This window comes from Pempheris klunzingeri, chromosome 11, assembly GCF_042242105.1.
Source record: "Pempheris klunzingeri isolate RE-2024b chromosome 11, fPemKlu1.hap1, whole genome shotgun sequence".
NCBI classification, from domain to species: domain Eukaryota; kingdom Metazoa; phylum Chordata; class Actinopteri; order Acropomatiformes; family Pempheridae; genus Pempheris; species Pempheris klunzingeri.
Window position 1 is genome coordinate 13,321,439 of NC_092022.1, and position 18,224 is coordinate 13,339,662.

The 18,224-nt window shown below is 40.5% G+C and overlaps 1 protein-coding gene across 1 annotated transcript; it reads right to left on the reverse strand.

The window, feature by feature from the left end:
• Window positions 1–15,541: 15,541 nt before the first annotated feature.
• Window positions 15,542–17,044, reverse strand: kcna2b (potassium voltage-gated channel, shaker-related subfamily, member 2b). Its single transcript, XM_070839322.1, has one exon. It carries the CDS (start codon window positions 17,042–17,044, stop codon window positions 15,542–15,544), a length of 1,503 nt encoding a protein of 500 aa, XP_070695423.1.
• Between the last annotated feature and the right edge of the window lie 1,180 nt (window positions 17,045–18,224).

The window sequence follows — 18,224 nt, forward strand, 5'->3', positions numbered from 1 at the left end:
AAAAGATTGTTTTGAATATATATAATAGTGGAGACAACGGTTGTTCTCCATTACCATCATAAATCCTAACTGTTTATGGGAAATTAATAACTTTAAGAGCACACACATACGTTATAGAGCAAATGCTTAGATGGTAGCACATACAGAGAAACACACACTGCCAAACCTTCTGTGCACACAGACACACAGACGCAATTTTCGATTCTAAACAAACATGCCTTTAATAAACACTTTCAAACTGTAGTACAGATGGTAATTGAGAGGATGTTTTTAATTATCAAACATCTATTATCCAAATAACAGATTTTTAGAATATCATAACCTTATCCCTCTCTCTTGAGCTTTTAAATCACTTACTGAAATATGAATTACAAATGTCCATTTGGTAATGCAGTTCAAATAACCAGAGCCAAATGCTGCCTCTCATTAATGGGGCTAAAAATAGATGCAAAATGGACCCTCAGTGATCTTCAGTGTTTGGCATGTATATGAGGTGACACTATACAGCATGTTTGTACTTTATAAGTGTGTGCTCGCACACGCACACGCACACACACACACACACACACACACACACACACACACAAAGCATGTTAATGTATCACACTATTAAAATATGAATATGTGATTAAGTGCACATTAGTAAACAAAAGCAATGTTTTTTCTTTGTGAATGGTGAATTTGTTTATGAATGAGCACTACTGTTATTGTAAGTATTTATTACATCTGGTTTTACCTTGATTACTTACTTTACTCATTTTTTTTGTTAAGCAATAAAGTGCTCTGTGATATATTATATAGCTTTAGAAAAATGTTATATTCAAAATGCAAAATTCAATTTATTATACACTGTTGCCCATAAAGTTGGAATAAAACCTCTTCTCATGAAATGATTGTGACAATGTGATTTATTCTTGATAAATAAAGTGTATATCTTCTCAACTTTATTGATCAAACTCTTCCAAACATATCACTGTGAAACCACAATTAACCTTTGGAAACTGTGTATTCAGGCTTTAACAAAATTGGGGGTATTGAACAATTATTCCAACTTTATGGGCAACAGTGTATATATTATTATTATCACACATATATATATATATATATATATATAAAGTATATATATTATTTTGGAAATTTTTTAGGATTCAATTGTATCATTGTCACTCCAGCACCTATGCCATTATAACTTAAATGCTATTTACATTATTGTAAATGTATAACATGTAACTTACCCATTCATTTTATTTCCAAACATTATTGCTGGAGGACAGTGTGACTATGAAATTGAGTGGGATTTGACCACCAAAAGGTGGAAAGACATCACACTGAATGAAAGAGAACTGAAAGGACAAAATGCTAGATCTATATTTTAATTTTTGTCCACATTACCCATCTCTGCTTCATATATCTGTCTGGAGGAGATTTGTGGTGTATGTGCACTGCAGCCTCCGCAAGGCATTCATAAGATGGAAGCTGCTGATGCTGACATGGGTGTGTCTGCAGGCTCCAGGCCAAGTCCCAGTGCTCAGCAGCTGGGACCAAAATCCCCACTTAGCCTTTCGACAATGCACACAGAAACACACACACGCACACACACACACGCACACACACACACGCACATACACACAGAGTAACAGCACGAGCAAAGTACAGCCAAAATAAATCAAAAACTTCCTGTACAGCATCTAAAAACAACACATAGTAGATCTGCTTTAGGCAGTGACAAAACTGGAGGCCATTGCACAGATTTACCAACAGTTACAGACAACTGTCATTGATTCAATCAGACGAATAAAGCAACAGATTAAGAAGATTTAGGGCTATTTTATTGTCGTGTATGTGCCAGTCACTTGCATCACAAAAAAATCCTAACCCAACTGGACCAAAGCTTGAGCCTGTCTCCTAGATACTGCAATAACTATGTTTCAGATCTGCTTCAGATCTTGTTGCCTCTGAAAGGAGATCCTCAATTCCTGGTTGACAAAAGGACCAAAGTACCAGCATAGGTTCGTCTGTACATCTGAAACTGTTACACACTCACTACACTAGTGCAGAAACCAGAGGACAATCATTATGAAATCATCAAAATCAAGTTCTACATATACAGTAGATTCTGCAATCATTTCTTTGCGATGAAGGCAGGATCAAATTTACAGCACATCGAGTCAAACGTTAAATATTCAGGACTACATGAGCAAAAATACATAAAAAAGAAATCTTTAGTTTCTGTCTGTTATTTATTAAGAGTTTAAGACTCAAAAAAACACTACTAAAAAAACTAAAAACTAAAAACTACTCTGCACTATCAGGGCTGTGTAGGTGTGGTTTGCTCAAATTTGATTGACAGTGACCAAACAATCATCAGATTCAAATATTGCTAAATCCTTATTGATGCAAGGAAGTTCTTGACGTTGCCTTTTTCCGACCTGGGCCTCCCCACTTAAAAGCAGTGAGAAGAACACAGAGAAAAAAGGAAATTCAAAAATCTCTAATGATTCAAGTCTTTTTGTAGTGGTGAGTGATCTGCCTATCGAGATATTGATTCTCATAATTCCTGAAACAAGTGTAACTGAACAGGTAATAAGTGCTACTGTCTCTCTCCTTTGCAGCAAGAAAGTTATTTACACACAAAACACAGTCAGAAGGTTAAATAATAACATTTCATTTGACCTCAAAAGCAGTGAAACAGACACGCTCTCATCCCTCCCGCTGTCTCGTCTACCCACCCTGTCCTCCACCTCCACTCCCCATCCCACCCTGGCATTCCTCTTCCACTGTGGGGATTAAGCTTGTCTCATTTACAGGAATATTACGTTATTTTTTCAGAAGCCTTTTTTGTGCCAGATCCAGACGAGGAAAATATGGCCATCTGGTCATACATATCCCTAATCTCAGGTGGCGCACGTGCACGACATCCAGACACGCGCACACACACACACACACACATACACACACAGATTCTAAAATGCACCATACATACTGAGTGAGTGTCCATATCTACTTGAAAATAACCACAAACATGACACATACTGGGACACTTTTGATCCCTTAAGACTCAGCAACAGCTCACTGACTTGGACAGTGAGGACAGACTCATCAGACTGCTCATCTATGTATACCAACTTACGAAAATGACTGTTAAATAAGACAATTTAGCACATTTTGCCTTTCGGTTGGTGATCATCACAAGATAAAAAAAAACCTAATTTGCAAAAATACACCATATTTGAAATTTTTTTAATTTTTTTGGTGCATTTAAAGACACATGTCCACCAGGTCTTGCCACCAAGAAAAACACTTGTGACGTAAAAGATTTCTTATTCCTTATTCCTTACTTTTTGCACCATCCAGTGTATTATACAGCTGTTAATGGATTACAAAATGGAGTGTGTGTGCGTGCCACGACAAGTGGATGTAGGATGGAGGGCCACCTCAGTTTTAAGGGGTTCACGGGAAAATTATGGAGGCAACGAGACACTTCAAAGACTCTTACTTAAAAAAAATGTGCTTACAGAGTAACAACTTTAATTAAACAGGATATGTGTGGAGAAGAAATCAGAAAGAGGTACAAAAACATTGCATAAAATGTTGAGCTAAACTGTGGTGGAATTGTCCAGTGAGGGATATTTATATGTTGCTGTATGTTGTTGACATGCACAGGAGCAACAGCACACTGACCAAAGAGCAGGACTACTCTCTGCAAAGGCATGCCATCTCCTCTGGCCAGATACAGGAAGTAAAAACTCAAGTTCTTCACCTGAGTTTCCATTTTATACATTTCAGTGTCTTTTTATTTTCATTACATTTTGTGATAGATGTATCAAACATTTGGCAGATCAAGATTTCACATGAAACACATGATACACTCATTTACCAGCATCTTTTTTTAAAGACTTAATGCTGGCTTTCCTCAATCCTAAACACCTTTAAAAACAGCTGAGATGGAAAAGGGGAAAACTAAGGCAGCATCACAGGACATGGTGCCCTAAATAGAACTTTGGTACAGATTTAGATAATGGTGGGCATGAGAAACACCCTGTTGAGAAGAGTTTTTTGCTTTAGCATCTTCAACTTTTTGAACACTTGACTCAGTGAGGAAAAAAAAAGTTTTCCTTCTTCCCATTCCTTAGAAATTGACGTCAGCTAAAAGAGGTGAGTAAGGAAAAAAAAAAAAAGCTGTGATTTCCTTCAGCCTTCTTTCAGCGCAAACGTGCAGCAACAATGAATTAAGAAAACGCACGGTGAACGATCCCTGGGGGAACCTGTAGCACTTGTCCTAATAGACTATTAGTGGAGAGAAAAGTGGCCTACCTTTAGTGAAGTCACGATCCTACAAACTTCCCGGTGAAAGTTTGGTGCTCCGGGCCGCGCCGGAGGCATGGTTAGTGCGCACTGGATCGACTGACCGCAACGCGCGTCCTGACCGCGGGCTGACCGCACAGACAGCAGGCGCGGCGGAGGTGCCCCGGCCAGTCACCCTGGGGCCAGATGTGAGTGTGATGTAACAACAGCATGGTAACGTTTAATTTGGCCAATTCCCCGGTTGCAAAATCCCTGTTTTTCTTCGTCCTCCAACCAAAGCAGTGTCGCTTTATCTCGAGGGGAGGAGGAGGGATGGAGAGAGTGAGAGAGGGAGAGAGGGAGTGAGAGAGAGAGAGAGAGAGAGAGAGAGAGAGAGAGAGAGATTAAAAAGGGTTGTTTCCTAACATCTGCCAGGCTGCCTTATGCTCTCTTGACCACCATCAGTCATGATAACCCTCTCTTCTCATTTCTAATCACACTGCTGAAGCAAGGAGCATTCAATTATAGTAGCTTTCCTCTTTTCTATACTGGCTGCAAAGAGATTCCTTACTAAGGCAGGTCCAATGTGAGAAATATGGGACAATGCCCACAGTCCTCATTCTGTGCATAAATGCATTTAAAGAACGGCTGAAGTTTATACACTGTTGCCCATAAAGTTGGAATAATTGTTCAATACCCCCAATTTTGTTAAAGCCTGAATACACAGTTTACAAAGGTTAATTGTGGTTTAAGTTTCACTGTGATATGTTTGGAAGAGTTTGATCAATAAAGTTGAGAAGATATACACTTTATTTATCAAGAATAAATCACATTTCATGAGAAAAGGTAAAAAACATTTTAGTCCAACTTTATGGGCAACAGTGTATAAGTTGATATATAGGCTTCAGCAGTCAGATTTAGACTAATCAAATGGCTGTTCTTTTTTATATGAAATTCCTACTTTGTGCCTCCATGGACAGTGAGCTGCTAAGGAAATCTCCATTGATTTTGCATTGCAGTAAAAAAAAAAATATCAAAATTGATTCTGCAACATCAGAGACATCGTCTCTATTCAACAGATTTTTCTTCCCTGTCAAAACCAGGCGCCTACATTACCTAGAATGCTAATCAATCACCCACAGTTTGGTCAGAGCTTCAGGTGTGCCACCAGCCTGAAGCTGAGAGTGGGCCACAGAGGTCTCTTGAGTGCATATCTTTCCAACACCACACCCATTTCATTTTCCAACTTGTAGTCTTCAGCCCTGACTCCAGTAGCATCACTTGAAGCTATTTTCCTCCCGCATAAGGCTTTGATGTTTTAAATCAGTGGAGTTTTCCCCTGGGGAAATGGTAGATATCCACTTGATTTAACAGCAGTACTGTTCAGTGTGGGAATCGTGGCTTTTATCCCCCACCGCCTACATTAAATTTGCTTTAAGAATAGATCCTTTAAAAGCCAGGAGTCAGGAGGAACGCTTACAGTGAACTATATCTCTTTTAATGGACATACTGGGATGTGAGTGTTGTTTTGAGAAGGACTTGAAAAAACGTGAACCTGCCCTTTAATGCTTTCTACTCCTTCATTCCATACAGGCATTTCACTTTCGACTATTCCTCCCACACCGCTTTTTGATCTACTGCACATAAATGCCTATATAGCGTTTCATGTGGGCCGTGCAGGCCAAAAGGGTAAACTCCCCACGGGTAAATAGGATTGATTCGTTGCATCACTTACTGTCATACTAATATACAATCATCACTTTTTAAATGAATGGGTTTGGCACAGATGCTTCTATGGGCTGACCCCAGGAGCCTCAGCCTAAGGAGGAGACGCCACTGTCTGGCTCCTGACTGACTGTTCATGGTAGTCCACAGTGTGTATAGGCCTCCCTCTGCAGGCTTCTGGTGGCACTGCAGCTTAGTTCACACAAGTTTTATGTTCACGCTCTGGGCCGTAGTACTCAAATGTAATGTCAAAGGTCATTATTGCTTAAAAAGTAATTTTCCAGCTTTTAATGTTCACTATATATGTTAACTTTGAAATCCAAGAAGATTTGCACTACTTCTTTCTTTCTTTCTCTTTTCTCTTCTCTTTTTAACCCCATCCTGCAATTTGGACATAGAATTTAGTCTTCATGATTTTTTAAATCATCACTTTATTTATAGATTAGACATAGTCCACAGCATGTATCTTGCTGGTTGCTCTGCAGGTCACAGTCACACAAGTCTGGATGATTCGGACTGTTTATGTGTGTTTCCACCAACTCAATCCATATTCATAAGTAGCCCCGTCTCCTTCCAGGAAGCCTAGACGGCATGTCTCAACAGGCCTGATCTCTTGCTCTGCTCTCACTCACTTGTGCTTCTGTGTTTTTCCTATTCCTCCCAAAGCTGTTACTGCCAACACTCTGTTTATCCTCTGTTTTCCCATTAGAGTCACAAAAATAGGCCAAATAGAGAAGGGGTAGGCAACTACAAAGACAGAACGGATAAGGGGAAAGAGAGAGGATAGTGGGAACATTTTGTACAAGTCTGTTCGATTAAGTTTGACATTTTTTTCTCTTTAGTGCTTATGTCAGCTAGGTTTGCTTCTGGCTTATAGTATCATTTTGTGTCTTGTCGAGAAGCTTATTTGTTTATAATATTTTTCCTTAATACAGTACCTACTGATATATTTATTGAGCTTCATTCTTGATTGGCGCTTAAAGACTCCTCTTCCCTACTTGGTGCTGATAAGTGATGAGCGATGGAGTGGCTAGAAAGAGTACGTTCTAGATTACTCTCACAGATGAACCCATTAAATGATGCTATAATGTTACATTTATATGGAAAAGCTTTATTCTTCTTGGGTCGGGTGTCTAAACACAGGGGACCAGACAGATGGAGGGAGAGTAAATCAACCCTTGACTTTGAGATACAATTACTAAAGCTGAGTAACCATCGACGGCTAATGCTCTCCAATCACCATCCCATTATGTAATCCACTTCTGATGTATACTTGATCAATACACTAAGAGGGATGAAGAACAAAAACAGAGAGCTGATTAGTGTGAGTGTTTGTGTGTGTCCAGTGGGCCTGTGCGACCACATCTGCAAATCTGTGTTTCTCAGTTGTATTTTATTGGAGAAGGTAGAAAATAATTCATACAGTAAAGCAAAATTGAACCTGCAAGAAGATAAAGTAAAAACACACCTGGAGAAAGACAGATAAAACCAAAGCACAAGGGAGAAGCAGACAAGCAAAATAGAGACCAGGAGGGATTGTAGAATATGGTTTTTGAATTTATGAATTATTTATGTGGGTTGGATATTTTAAGCCCCCCATATAATTTCTGTGAGCAATGATGTGGGTGGAGGTACAGAGAGGAGGAGAGGAAGTGGGTATCATTTGCCTGTTTCCTCACTGTGATGACTGTTACTGTACTTAGCCAAACACAAACACACACACACACACACATACTCAGACACAGACTCAGACAACTTCCCTTCTCCACATGGAGTTATACAAAGCACTATAAAAGAATCCTCGATGTTCATCAACACATTTTAACATCAGAGGATAACATCTGTCTGGCCTCTTACGAATGGGTTTACTTTGGTAAGATTTTTTGGTATGGATGTGCTGATGATGTTAATGGTTTTCGGACGAATTTCTACAAAAATGAAAGCAAAAGAAAGATATGTGTTGTTTCATTTCCGTCTTTTTTTTAAAGATATTCCTCAGAAAAATAGAGGGGCGTACAGTGTGATTTTCATTGTTTATGGGCTATATTATACTTACTGTAATCAGAATATAAGCATATAAACTGTGTATTAGGTGAATATAAACACCACATTATGCACAAGATGCGTAAGATGAGGATGCAAAGAGGAAGCAAAAATTATTTGGTTAAAAATAACAGACAAACACACAGGCACAGCTCACTAATAATGCGCTTAGAGGGAGTAAAGGATAAAGTTCACAGTGCCCGTAGACATTTACTGGTCATGGACACAGACTGAATAACATAAAAGGAATGAAAGGAAGAGGAGTATGTTTATGTGTTCAAGTGTGAATCACTTAGTGAACTCATGTGGTGCGTATAGACAGAAATTGAATCATACACTTAACATGACAGGAAGCCCCTCAAGCTCTTTCCAATCAGCCAATAGAAATCAGCATGCAGCTCACCCATGTGAACATGTGTTCTTAGGTGTAATTTGGTTTAAAACGAGTGTTAAGTCAAAAAATCCCAATGTACGTGTGCCCCTTCGTGGGATGCACGTTCACTGCTTGCATAAGGCTCAGTTTTTCATGACAGCAGCAGGATTTGCTGTCTGTCTGTCTGGACATACACTGAGTTTTGCAGGGAAGTGAAATCTTTCATTTTCAAAAATTGCATTATTTTTGCTCGCTGTGTGTGTGTGTGTGTGGTGTCTGCATTTTTTCCTTCAGACTCTAATACCCACTTGTAGGTGAAAGAGATGTTTTTTCTCTGCACCTGCACAGAGGTCATTTCAAGAGTAACTGGGTTTTTGTACTTGCCTCTAATTATGCAGCAACATTTATGCTGAAAAGGGAACATGTGTGTATTCCTTTACTCGTGCACCTCATCATGCATCATTCTTGGAAGTCTTTTTCTCAGAGGCCACTGCAGTGCTTGGCAGGCTATGCTATTTAGAGTAGCTTTTTATGCTTCTAAACTCACTTATGCTTTTATGCTTCTCTGTGTCTGCAATTTGTTTTGCTTCCACATGCTTAATTTTGCTGATAGCTGAAATACAGACAGATGGAATACAGTAAAGAAACAGCATTGCTAAAAATATTAATAGTAAAGGATTTCCTCTCTGTTAATAGAGAATGTCTCCTTCTCTATATGTGTCATCCATTTATGAATTTAGTAATTATGTACTGGACTGAGTCCTCAGTCTATTTTGATAAATGTGAGTATTGTTTATGGGAACCTCTTCAAATATGTGAGAGAATGCCCCTAATTTTAAATGGAGGCTATGACTTTGTTAAACACAGCTCTTAATATATGAGTACTGTAAACAGCTATTCTACACCATGACTGCATCTCATAGAATAGAATAGCCTTTATTGTCATTGTGGTACAATGAAATTAGGATCATCAGCTAAGACAATACTGGAGACCCTTGCAGTGCTTTGTTTGGCTTTAAGTAAAGGTATGTGATGGAGAGCAGCCTACATAATGTAGGCCAAACCCTTAAATCAATTCAGCTCATTAAAGACATTGACAGGCTGAAGCTCCCTAGTGGCGTTCTTCTTCTCTCATATGTCCACCTCCTCCTCTCCTCAAAGTCTAACCCCGCTCCCACTAAAGCCCTCCATTATCCACTCCCTATTTTGAACCATGCGGCATCCCTGCATCTGTTATATATATTTTAAGCATTTTTTTTGTGTTCTTTAAAAAACAATCTTCACCATATTTTTTCCCCATGAAACAAAATCTACTGATCGACCAAAATTTGGATCCTCCATACTAATAATGATAAACGGCACAACATACACAGTTCTCTGGCTGCTGAAAACAAAGCAAAAAGGAGATACTCCCTGTGAACAGAAGGGAAACCTGCTCAATGTGCTATTAATATGGGAGATTTATATAGGGAGCTTCCACTGTTCAGACAGGAGTGATGAAAAGAAGGGCTTCCCATCCTCCACACGCACACACACACACACACACACAAACACATACACACATAACTGCACAGATGTGCACTCAATACATACACAGCTTTCCCCTATGGAACCTGCTGTGCTATAAAGAAAGTATGGGTTGACAGGCCATTAACTGGGCTGTGTATTAGGTTAAAAATCAGCTTGCTCATACTGCAATGGGCAAATGTTCATAGCATGTGAGGCATTCACTCACTATATTGGATATTGCTTCATACAACATACAAACGCTAGTGTACTTTTGTCCATCAAAATTACAGACCTTAGGTGAGGATCTTATTGGCAATATGTTCATTTTATTATTAAGTTGTGGCTACTTAAAGTAATGTTTTAAACCTTGCCTACAAAATAAAAGCCTGGTCAAGAGCACGGAACAACCTCACACATATTTTAAGAAGGAATTAACCACAGACGTGTGATATAGTTGGATAGCTGTTTGAAACAGAACTTGAGTGAAGCTCCTGCTTAATACAAAGCAAATCAAACAGCAATCAGTGGATCAATACCCATCAGTTATCTGGAAGGCTGCCTGGCTACTGTCCTCAGCTGACATACCGGAACCCGGCCAACTGAGACAGCCAGAGGGAGCATTACACTCTTGCTAATATATGTCTGAGAGGAGAATCAGATCACCCACTGGGCATTACTTTGGTGCTTAGCGCTGCTGGAGAGGCAGAGATGGAGAGAGATGATCTCAAGACAAAATGTATCGGAATGAAATATGAGAGGGTCAAATAATAGTTAGGGAGAGCGACAAATTCAACCAGCAGTGATGAAAGCAGAAAGGAAAGACAAGAGGGGAGACATTTCCAGCTGCTAGGGGAAGTGTTCGACATTCTGTACACTGATACTCTATGTTAAACCAGGAGTCAAGAGCATTTAGCTCTCCTCTCTGGTCCTCACTTTCTCCCTCACTGGTTTTAAAAATAAACCACTTGGCTTTCTCAGTAAACCACAGAGAGAATAATATTCACTTAAGAAGAGGAGTAGGGCACAAAACCATTGAGGAGGTGAGGGTCGATAGCTGGTTCAAATATACTTTCTGTAATGGACATGAGAGCTGTGCTCTCATCAATTTATAGTTTATATTGAACTTATAGGTTTTCTCTCTTGTGGATTAATTCACTTTGCTTTAAGAGCACCGAAGGAGAACTGGATATGTTACATATGGCCCAAACGGCTGGTTTGGCCTGGTATGATGATATCAGCAATATGATGAGCCAAATTGATCTAAAACCACTATTAGAATTGCACATCTATTTGTGTTTTCGACCAAATGCCCAAACAAATCATCTGAATCATATTGCATCATATGAGAAAGACACAACAGTAGCTTGAGGTTATCAGAAAGATGTTATTATTGATATTATCATCAAGACCATTATTATTCATAATAGTTTTATAATGTACAATTATTTTGAATGATGAAGGTATCTCTCTGTAGATATTCTCTATTAATTAGTTTATATTCACTGATCCATATTTCCTTTGTGAGTAACAACGGACAGTTTGCCTCCTGGTTCAGTCTTTTTCCTTACAATGGTAGAAAACAGGCTTTACACAGACAGCTGAGCATTGACCACCATGAGTAGACACTGCAAAACAGTGAAGAAGCTGAGGATGATCTAAATCTCATACACACACATTTGAGAATAACAAACAGCTGAAGAAGTTAGAGGAAGTAGAGTAAGTGGTGGTTTTCTGGGGGTAAATACAATTTAAGACAGTAGAGACGGAGTCAATGTGACCAAGGCCTGCATGTGTACTTCAGTCAAACCTCAGCCCCTGCACTGTGTGAGGCTAAAAGGTAAGCCAACAATAACATTCAAATAGAAAAACATAGTGAAAAAAAACAAACATTTCAATTATACAGTGTCTAATGACACAAATAAGTTAAAGTTCTCATAGAAATTATATATCCTTTTTGATTTCTCAATACACTTCCATCCTTAGTCCCTGGAGCATATTAAACCTAAGAGATAATTCACATACTATATACAACTTTACTTTCTCGGATTAATTCAGCAAGCATACATTTTGATTCTCTGCTACACAGGAATCTGTACATGGCAGAAGCTTATTTTAAAGCTGAAGCTTTAGGCATTTTAAGACATCATTGAAAGCAGCTGTAACTCTTAGATACATTTGTTTACATGGCTAGTGTTCACCACTAGCAGTGGCTTTAAGTCCATTCATTTTGTGGCCTTGATGTTTGATAGAGCCGCAGGTGTCCTGTCAGCAGACGTGGCCATAAAGGTGTGTGTCCACGGTCAGTGTGTGTGTACACTGGCCGCAAATGTTCGAATGTCCAGCGTGTGTGCATGTATGTGTCAAGTGTCCTCTTGTTCTGCAATGTGGAGTACAGAAAATATGTGTTTCCCTTGCTTTAGATCATCCTGATGTCCCATCCCGTTGGTTTCTCCAGGAGAGTGTTTTTGTCTTGACAGAGTGTCACTTCAGTAGTGTGCTTGGTAACAAGAGAGGAAAAGACGGCAGTACAGACGAAGCTATCAAGCCACATAAAGTCACATAGGTGTTCCAGTACACAAGAACAGTTTAGAAAAATACAAGAACACATCAGAGTACAAAGCAAAGGAGGGAGTGGGCAGTGTTTATCTTACTCTTATTTCTGTGTCATATTTGGATTTGCTACCTTTCCTCTCTTCAGTTCCCAGTAAATGGTCCTGGCTGGAATGGTCCTGATACTGCAGCTTATCTTATGAGTCGATAAGAGATTGTAAATCCCATCTCAAAATGTGGCAGGGCATTCATCTTCTTTTTTTTTTAATAGACTATGTGTATGTGTTGAGTATATACACAGGCTGTAAACGGTGTGCTAGGATGGAACTGAATATATGGAGCACCATATAGTTGTTCTGTCCTGAAGTCAAGATAAGCAGTGTTTTAGATAACTGCTACCATGTTGTCTCTAAAAGCTACACGCTCAGCTTGTGTGTTTCTAAGAGCTCTCTATTTCTCTCACAGTCTCTTTGTCTGTCTCTCTCTCTCTCGCTCTCTCTCTCAATCACACACACACACACGCACACGCACACATGCACACATGTACAGACACTACACACTGTGTGTGATGGACCTATATATCAGAAATAAGGGCACTCAGATAGTTCCTTGGAGCATTATGATACACTTGGCTGAGCAAAAAGTCTGACTGCCTGACTGTTTGAATCTCTATGTGTCCACTGGGCTGGCAGCAGATAGTAGCTGTTGTTGTGCTTTCACTATGAGACACAGTTACTGGGCTGTGACTGCAAATGACTGTTAAGACTTAAAAGCTGAACGGAGCAGGACATTAGTTAACATTAGTCTGAACTGTGGATAATATTAGCCATCCCTGTTCTCGAGTCAATAAGGCTTTGGACTCTCTTCTCACCTTTTTTTCTAAATCTCCCAAACCTTTCCTCTCTTGTTTAACCTGCTGTTACATTCTCCATCCTCCTAACATGAGCAGTAGTTAACAAATCTTCTCGTGGAAAAACCCTCTCTGAGTAAATACTTCACTTTAACTCAACATTGTCTCAGATAGCAAAGGCAAGAGCAAAGCATGACACATACTTCTAAAACAAGACACGTGTCTTCCATACAATATATTGCACATCGTGCCAGTACCTCTACAGTTATGGGAATATATTCATGTCAGTTTGCTTTTTAAGTATTATTCATACTGACTCATGCTACAGTGAATACTTCAAAGGACATGCAGCACTACAACAGCAGAATAACATCTGTTTGATAAAAAGCTGATGAAGGACACATAGCCTAGGCCCTGCCAATGGAATGATTGTTCAAACTCCATGAGTACCAAAAAATAAATAAGGAGACAAAAATAATCTCTTTTACAGACCAAGACACATTGTGCCTGGTGGCAGCACATTTGTCTTTGGTGACCTGATAACAGACCTGCAAACACTTGTTGGTGTAAAATCTAAAAGTGAAAAAACTGTAAAATATTTTTGTTTTTCACTTGTTCCGAAGGCCAGAAAAGTTAGTTCATTTTGTTTGTTTGTTTTTCCGGTCTGGGGATTAAAATATGGGAAACAGGGCATGACAGGCTAAAGTGATTCATTCGTTTGTTGGGAGAGCAATACATTTTATGTGTATTGCTAACAAGCTTCTGGCTATCACGAGCAAGCCTGCAGCAGACTTAAATACTAACATTGCTTTATACCTCTTACCTAGCAAGGCTAAGAACAATGCTATAAAGCTGCCATTATTGGTATGACAATAGATGGGCCTTAAATGTGTCATAGAGTTAACACCATAAAAGGCCTTAATGGGTTATACATAAAACTAGCTTCTGAAAAAAAAAAATCTCACCATTCTTTGCTTCCAATCTTGTCTGATCTATTCCTACAAACATGGAATGCTATGAAGTCAAGAACAGCAACGTTTATGCTGGGCAGTGGTGCCAAACTCAACACTGACAACACAACACTGTATGCCAGTTGCAGTGGACCTGGATGACGACTAAAGAGACACTTAAAGGTGCGGTATTACTATCTTTCTTTCTACATTAGGTATTTTAACCATAAAAACTGTAGATGAGAAGCACATATTCATAATTCTACTCAAAAAGCATACATAGCAATTAATCAAACAAAAACACATCAATGACGATACAAGACATTCACTCTGTTTTGAGAGACATTTCATCTGTCCACCTGCTAGCCTGCATTGGCTGCAAACAAACAAAAAAGGCAGAGTCATAGTAAGAGTGTACATACTGTAAATCCACTTAAGCTTCATCAAGGAAATGGCAGGAAAAAGAAGAAGCTGTGCTGTTGTGGTCCAGGATTACAGCACAGCACTGTCAGTTATCTGTTGGTCCCTACAGAGGCCACTAGCTTGCACTAGACAATATCTAGTGGGGGCCCAGGGAGGAATGCTAGTGCACTCAGGCTTTTTCTCTGACAGAGAAAGCAACATATGACCATTTGGCCATAAGCATATTGGTATCGCTCTCTATCACTTTCTGTCACACGATTCATTTTTCACCTGACAGAACGGCTGTGATCACGATGAGTTTGATTTTCGCTGAGTCAGGACCTTGGCAGTTTGAGCAGCAGAATAAAGTTGCTCATGAATGCTGATAGTATGGCCTGTTTTTAATCATAAGTTAATATGTTAAATTGCATTTAAAAAATGAAGGTTACGCTGATCTAAATTATTGTTATCGTGCATCTTCTCACGACGGCAGTTTCAGCAAGAAAATAGAAACTAATGTTCCCTTTACGCTGTTAATATTGATTATTACTGATAAGGCTACTATTTGGCTACTGTTGCGAGCAGGACGACTACTGTCACATAGGTAAGACTAACTCCATGCAGACACTGACAATCTCCTAAATAAGATGAATGGCAGTTCTATGATATGCACTGTAGGATGTGGGAGACCATGAGCTCCTCTCTACTGACCTTTTCTCCAAGTTAATCTCACTCATCTGCTCTGGACTCCCATACTGTGCACCATACGTTGGATGTTACAGGGAGTCACACCTTCATCTTCCGGTTACAGTCCCTGTAGGCCCCAGCTGAGCTTAACATCTACAGTAGCTCACATTATACATCTGTACGCATCTTAGTGATGTTTACATAGTTAGTGTTGGCCAGGGTGCAGTTTCCTGTTTTCATGACCTCTGGTCTGAAGTCCTCAGTGCTGTGGTTCACAGCCTCCTGGATCTCCACATAGTCGGATTTACTGAGAGTGGATCCACTGCCGCTCCGACCACTCTTCTTCAGATCATCAGCTGAGCTGGCTTTAGGCACACTTGGGATATTCAGATACTGTGCCTGCTCCTCGCCCTCCGTCTCTCTGTGGTAGAAATAGTTGAAGTTTGACACAATGACAGGTACAGGCAGGGCAATAGTCAGCACACCAGCAATTGCGCAGAGGGAGCCCACAATCTTTCCTCCAATGGTTGTTGGAACCATGTCTCCGTAGCCCACAGTGGTCATGGAAACCACGGCCCACCAAAAGGCCTCAGGGATGCTGCTGAACTGGGAATGCGGCTCGTCGGCTTCTGCGAAGTATACAGCGCTGGAGAAGAGGATCACACCGATAAACAGGAAGAAGATGAGGAGGCCCAACTCACGCATACTGGCCTTCAGTGTCTGTCCCAAAATCTGCAATCCCTTAGAATGACGGGAGAGTTTAAAGATACGAAACACCCTGACTAAACGAATGACGCGGAGAATAGCCAAAGACATAGCCTGCTGGCCTGCCTGGCTGTCTTCTGGTCTCTCTGCTAGCTCTGTACCCAGGGTGATGAAGTAGGGGATGATTGCCACGATATCAATGATGTTCATTATGTTACCAAAAAAACCAGCTTTGCTGGGACAGGCAAAGAACCTGACCAGGAACTCAAAAGAGAACCAGATGATGCAAAGGGTCTCCACGATGAAGAAAGGATCTGAAAAAAATGCAGAGTTGTCAGAGGTAGAGGTGGTATTAGACAAAGACTGGAGCGGATAATTGTACATCTCCTCATCTTCATTTCGGAAAACTGGCAGTGTCTCCAGACAGAAGCTGACAATAGAGATAAGAATCACCATGACAGAGATGATAGCAATGATGCGAGCGGGACCTGAGCTTTCTGGATATTCAAACAGCAGCCACACTTGTCTCTGAAACTCATTCTCTGGCAGAGGCCGCTCCTCTTCCTTTATGAAACCTTCATCCTCCCTGAAGATTTCCATAGCCTCTTCACCCAACTCATAAAACCGGATCTCCTCAGAAAAAATGTCCAGGGTCACATTAACAGGCCGGCGCAGCCTCCCTCCAGATTGGTAATAATACAGAATAGCATCAAAACTTGGTCGATTGCGGTCAAAAAAATACTCATTCCGGAGAGGATCGAAATACCTCATCCTTTTTTTGGGATCCCCCAGCAGAGTCTCTGGAAACTGAGAAAGTGTCTTGAGCTGCGTCTCAAAGCGCAAGCCTGAGATGTTGATGACGACCCTCTCACAGCATTCATGATCCTGCTCTGGGTCGTACTGGTCGTGGGGCTGACCCGGATGTGCTGCTGCTTCATCCACAGGGTCGCTGGTAGCAACCGTCATGCTGGAGGGAGATGGGGCCTGCAGGTTTCAGACAGGGTGGGGCCACGTCGGGCCACAAGGAGATAAAGGCTCCACACACTTGTGGATTTGGGCACAGGCCAGTCTGCCAGTGAAGAGCTACAAGACAGAAAGTAGAGAAAGACTGCAATGTTAATGTGCTCCATGTTGTGTTTGAAAGTGACAAGAAATGAAACTCATGCTTTTAAACTAATTTATTAATTTAGATTTTGATCATGCATATTCAACCACTTCACTGGCATATATTTCTGAAGCACTTATTTTGTTAAAATTCCTTGAAACACTGCTATTTCACCTTCCTGCAAACACACAAGAGTAGTGTAGTTGAAAATAACAAAAAGGGGGGGGGGGCAAAACCATTTGAGGGAATTGGCTCCACTGGGTCTATGTGTATTAGGTTATGAGTTCTCTCTCATATGCGCACAGTGCAGGATCAATATGCTAGCTAGTAATACTGTATCAGCTCTCACAGGGTGCAATTACAACCAACAAATCTGATTATATGCTGAGTGCTCCGTACAGTCTCTGAGATGAATTTGGTCTTGCTATATGTGTGATGTGACCAGAGGTCCACACAAGCTTAGAAAAACTTGCTGATAAAATCAATATTTCATTAGTAAATTATATTTAGGGGTGTATGTCATGGCCAGTGGTTGACATAGGCCACTGCATTACAGTGGAGCTGTTTGAACAGTGGGCTATACTGTGACCATTAAACTTAAATGGCCACTGCACAGTACTAGGCCTATTTCAGGTCACACTATTTTTTTCTTGAGACAGGGATGTTTAACTTGGTGGTAATCTAAATAAATATCAACAAGTCCTACCTATTTGCGCTGGCACTTGTTCCCAGACTTGTTCACAGTGTGTCCTCTGGTTGCCAAAGTCGTCAAAAGTCAGCCCGAGCGATCAGAGCAGCTCCCTTCAGCCGGACATACATCACCCGAAGCTCCGGCTCTACAGCAACGCAGCATTGGGAGTGGATAGAGGGGACAAGGCGTGAGGATGCAGGAGTTACCTCCCTCGCCTCAGTGACCAGCAGATACATGTTGTGATGCGGCTAGGCTACATGTTGAAGCTGGTGGGAGGCGAAGATGTTGTTGGGTGTAGTGGGAATAAGATCGTTAAAGCAAATGTTAAAAATGCAGGCACTGACTAGAAA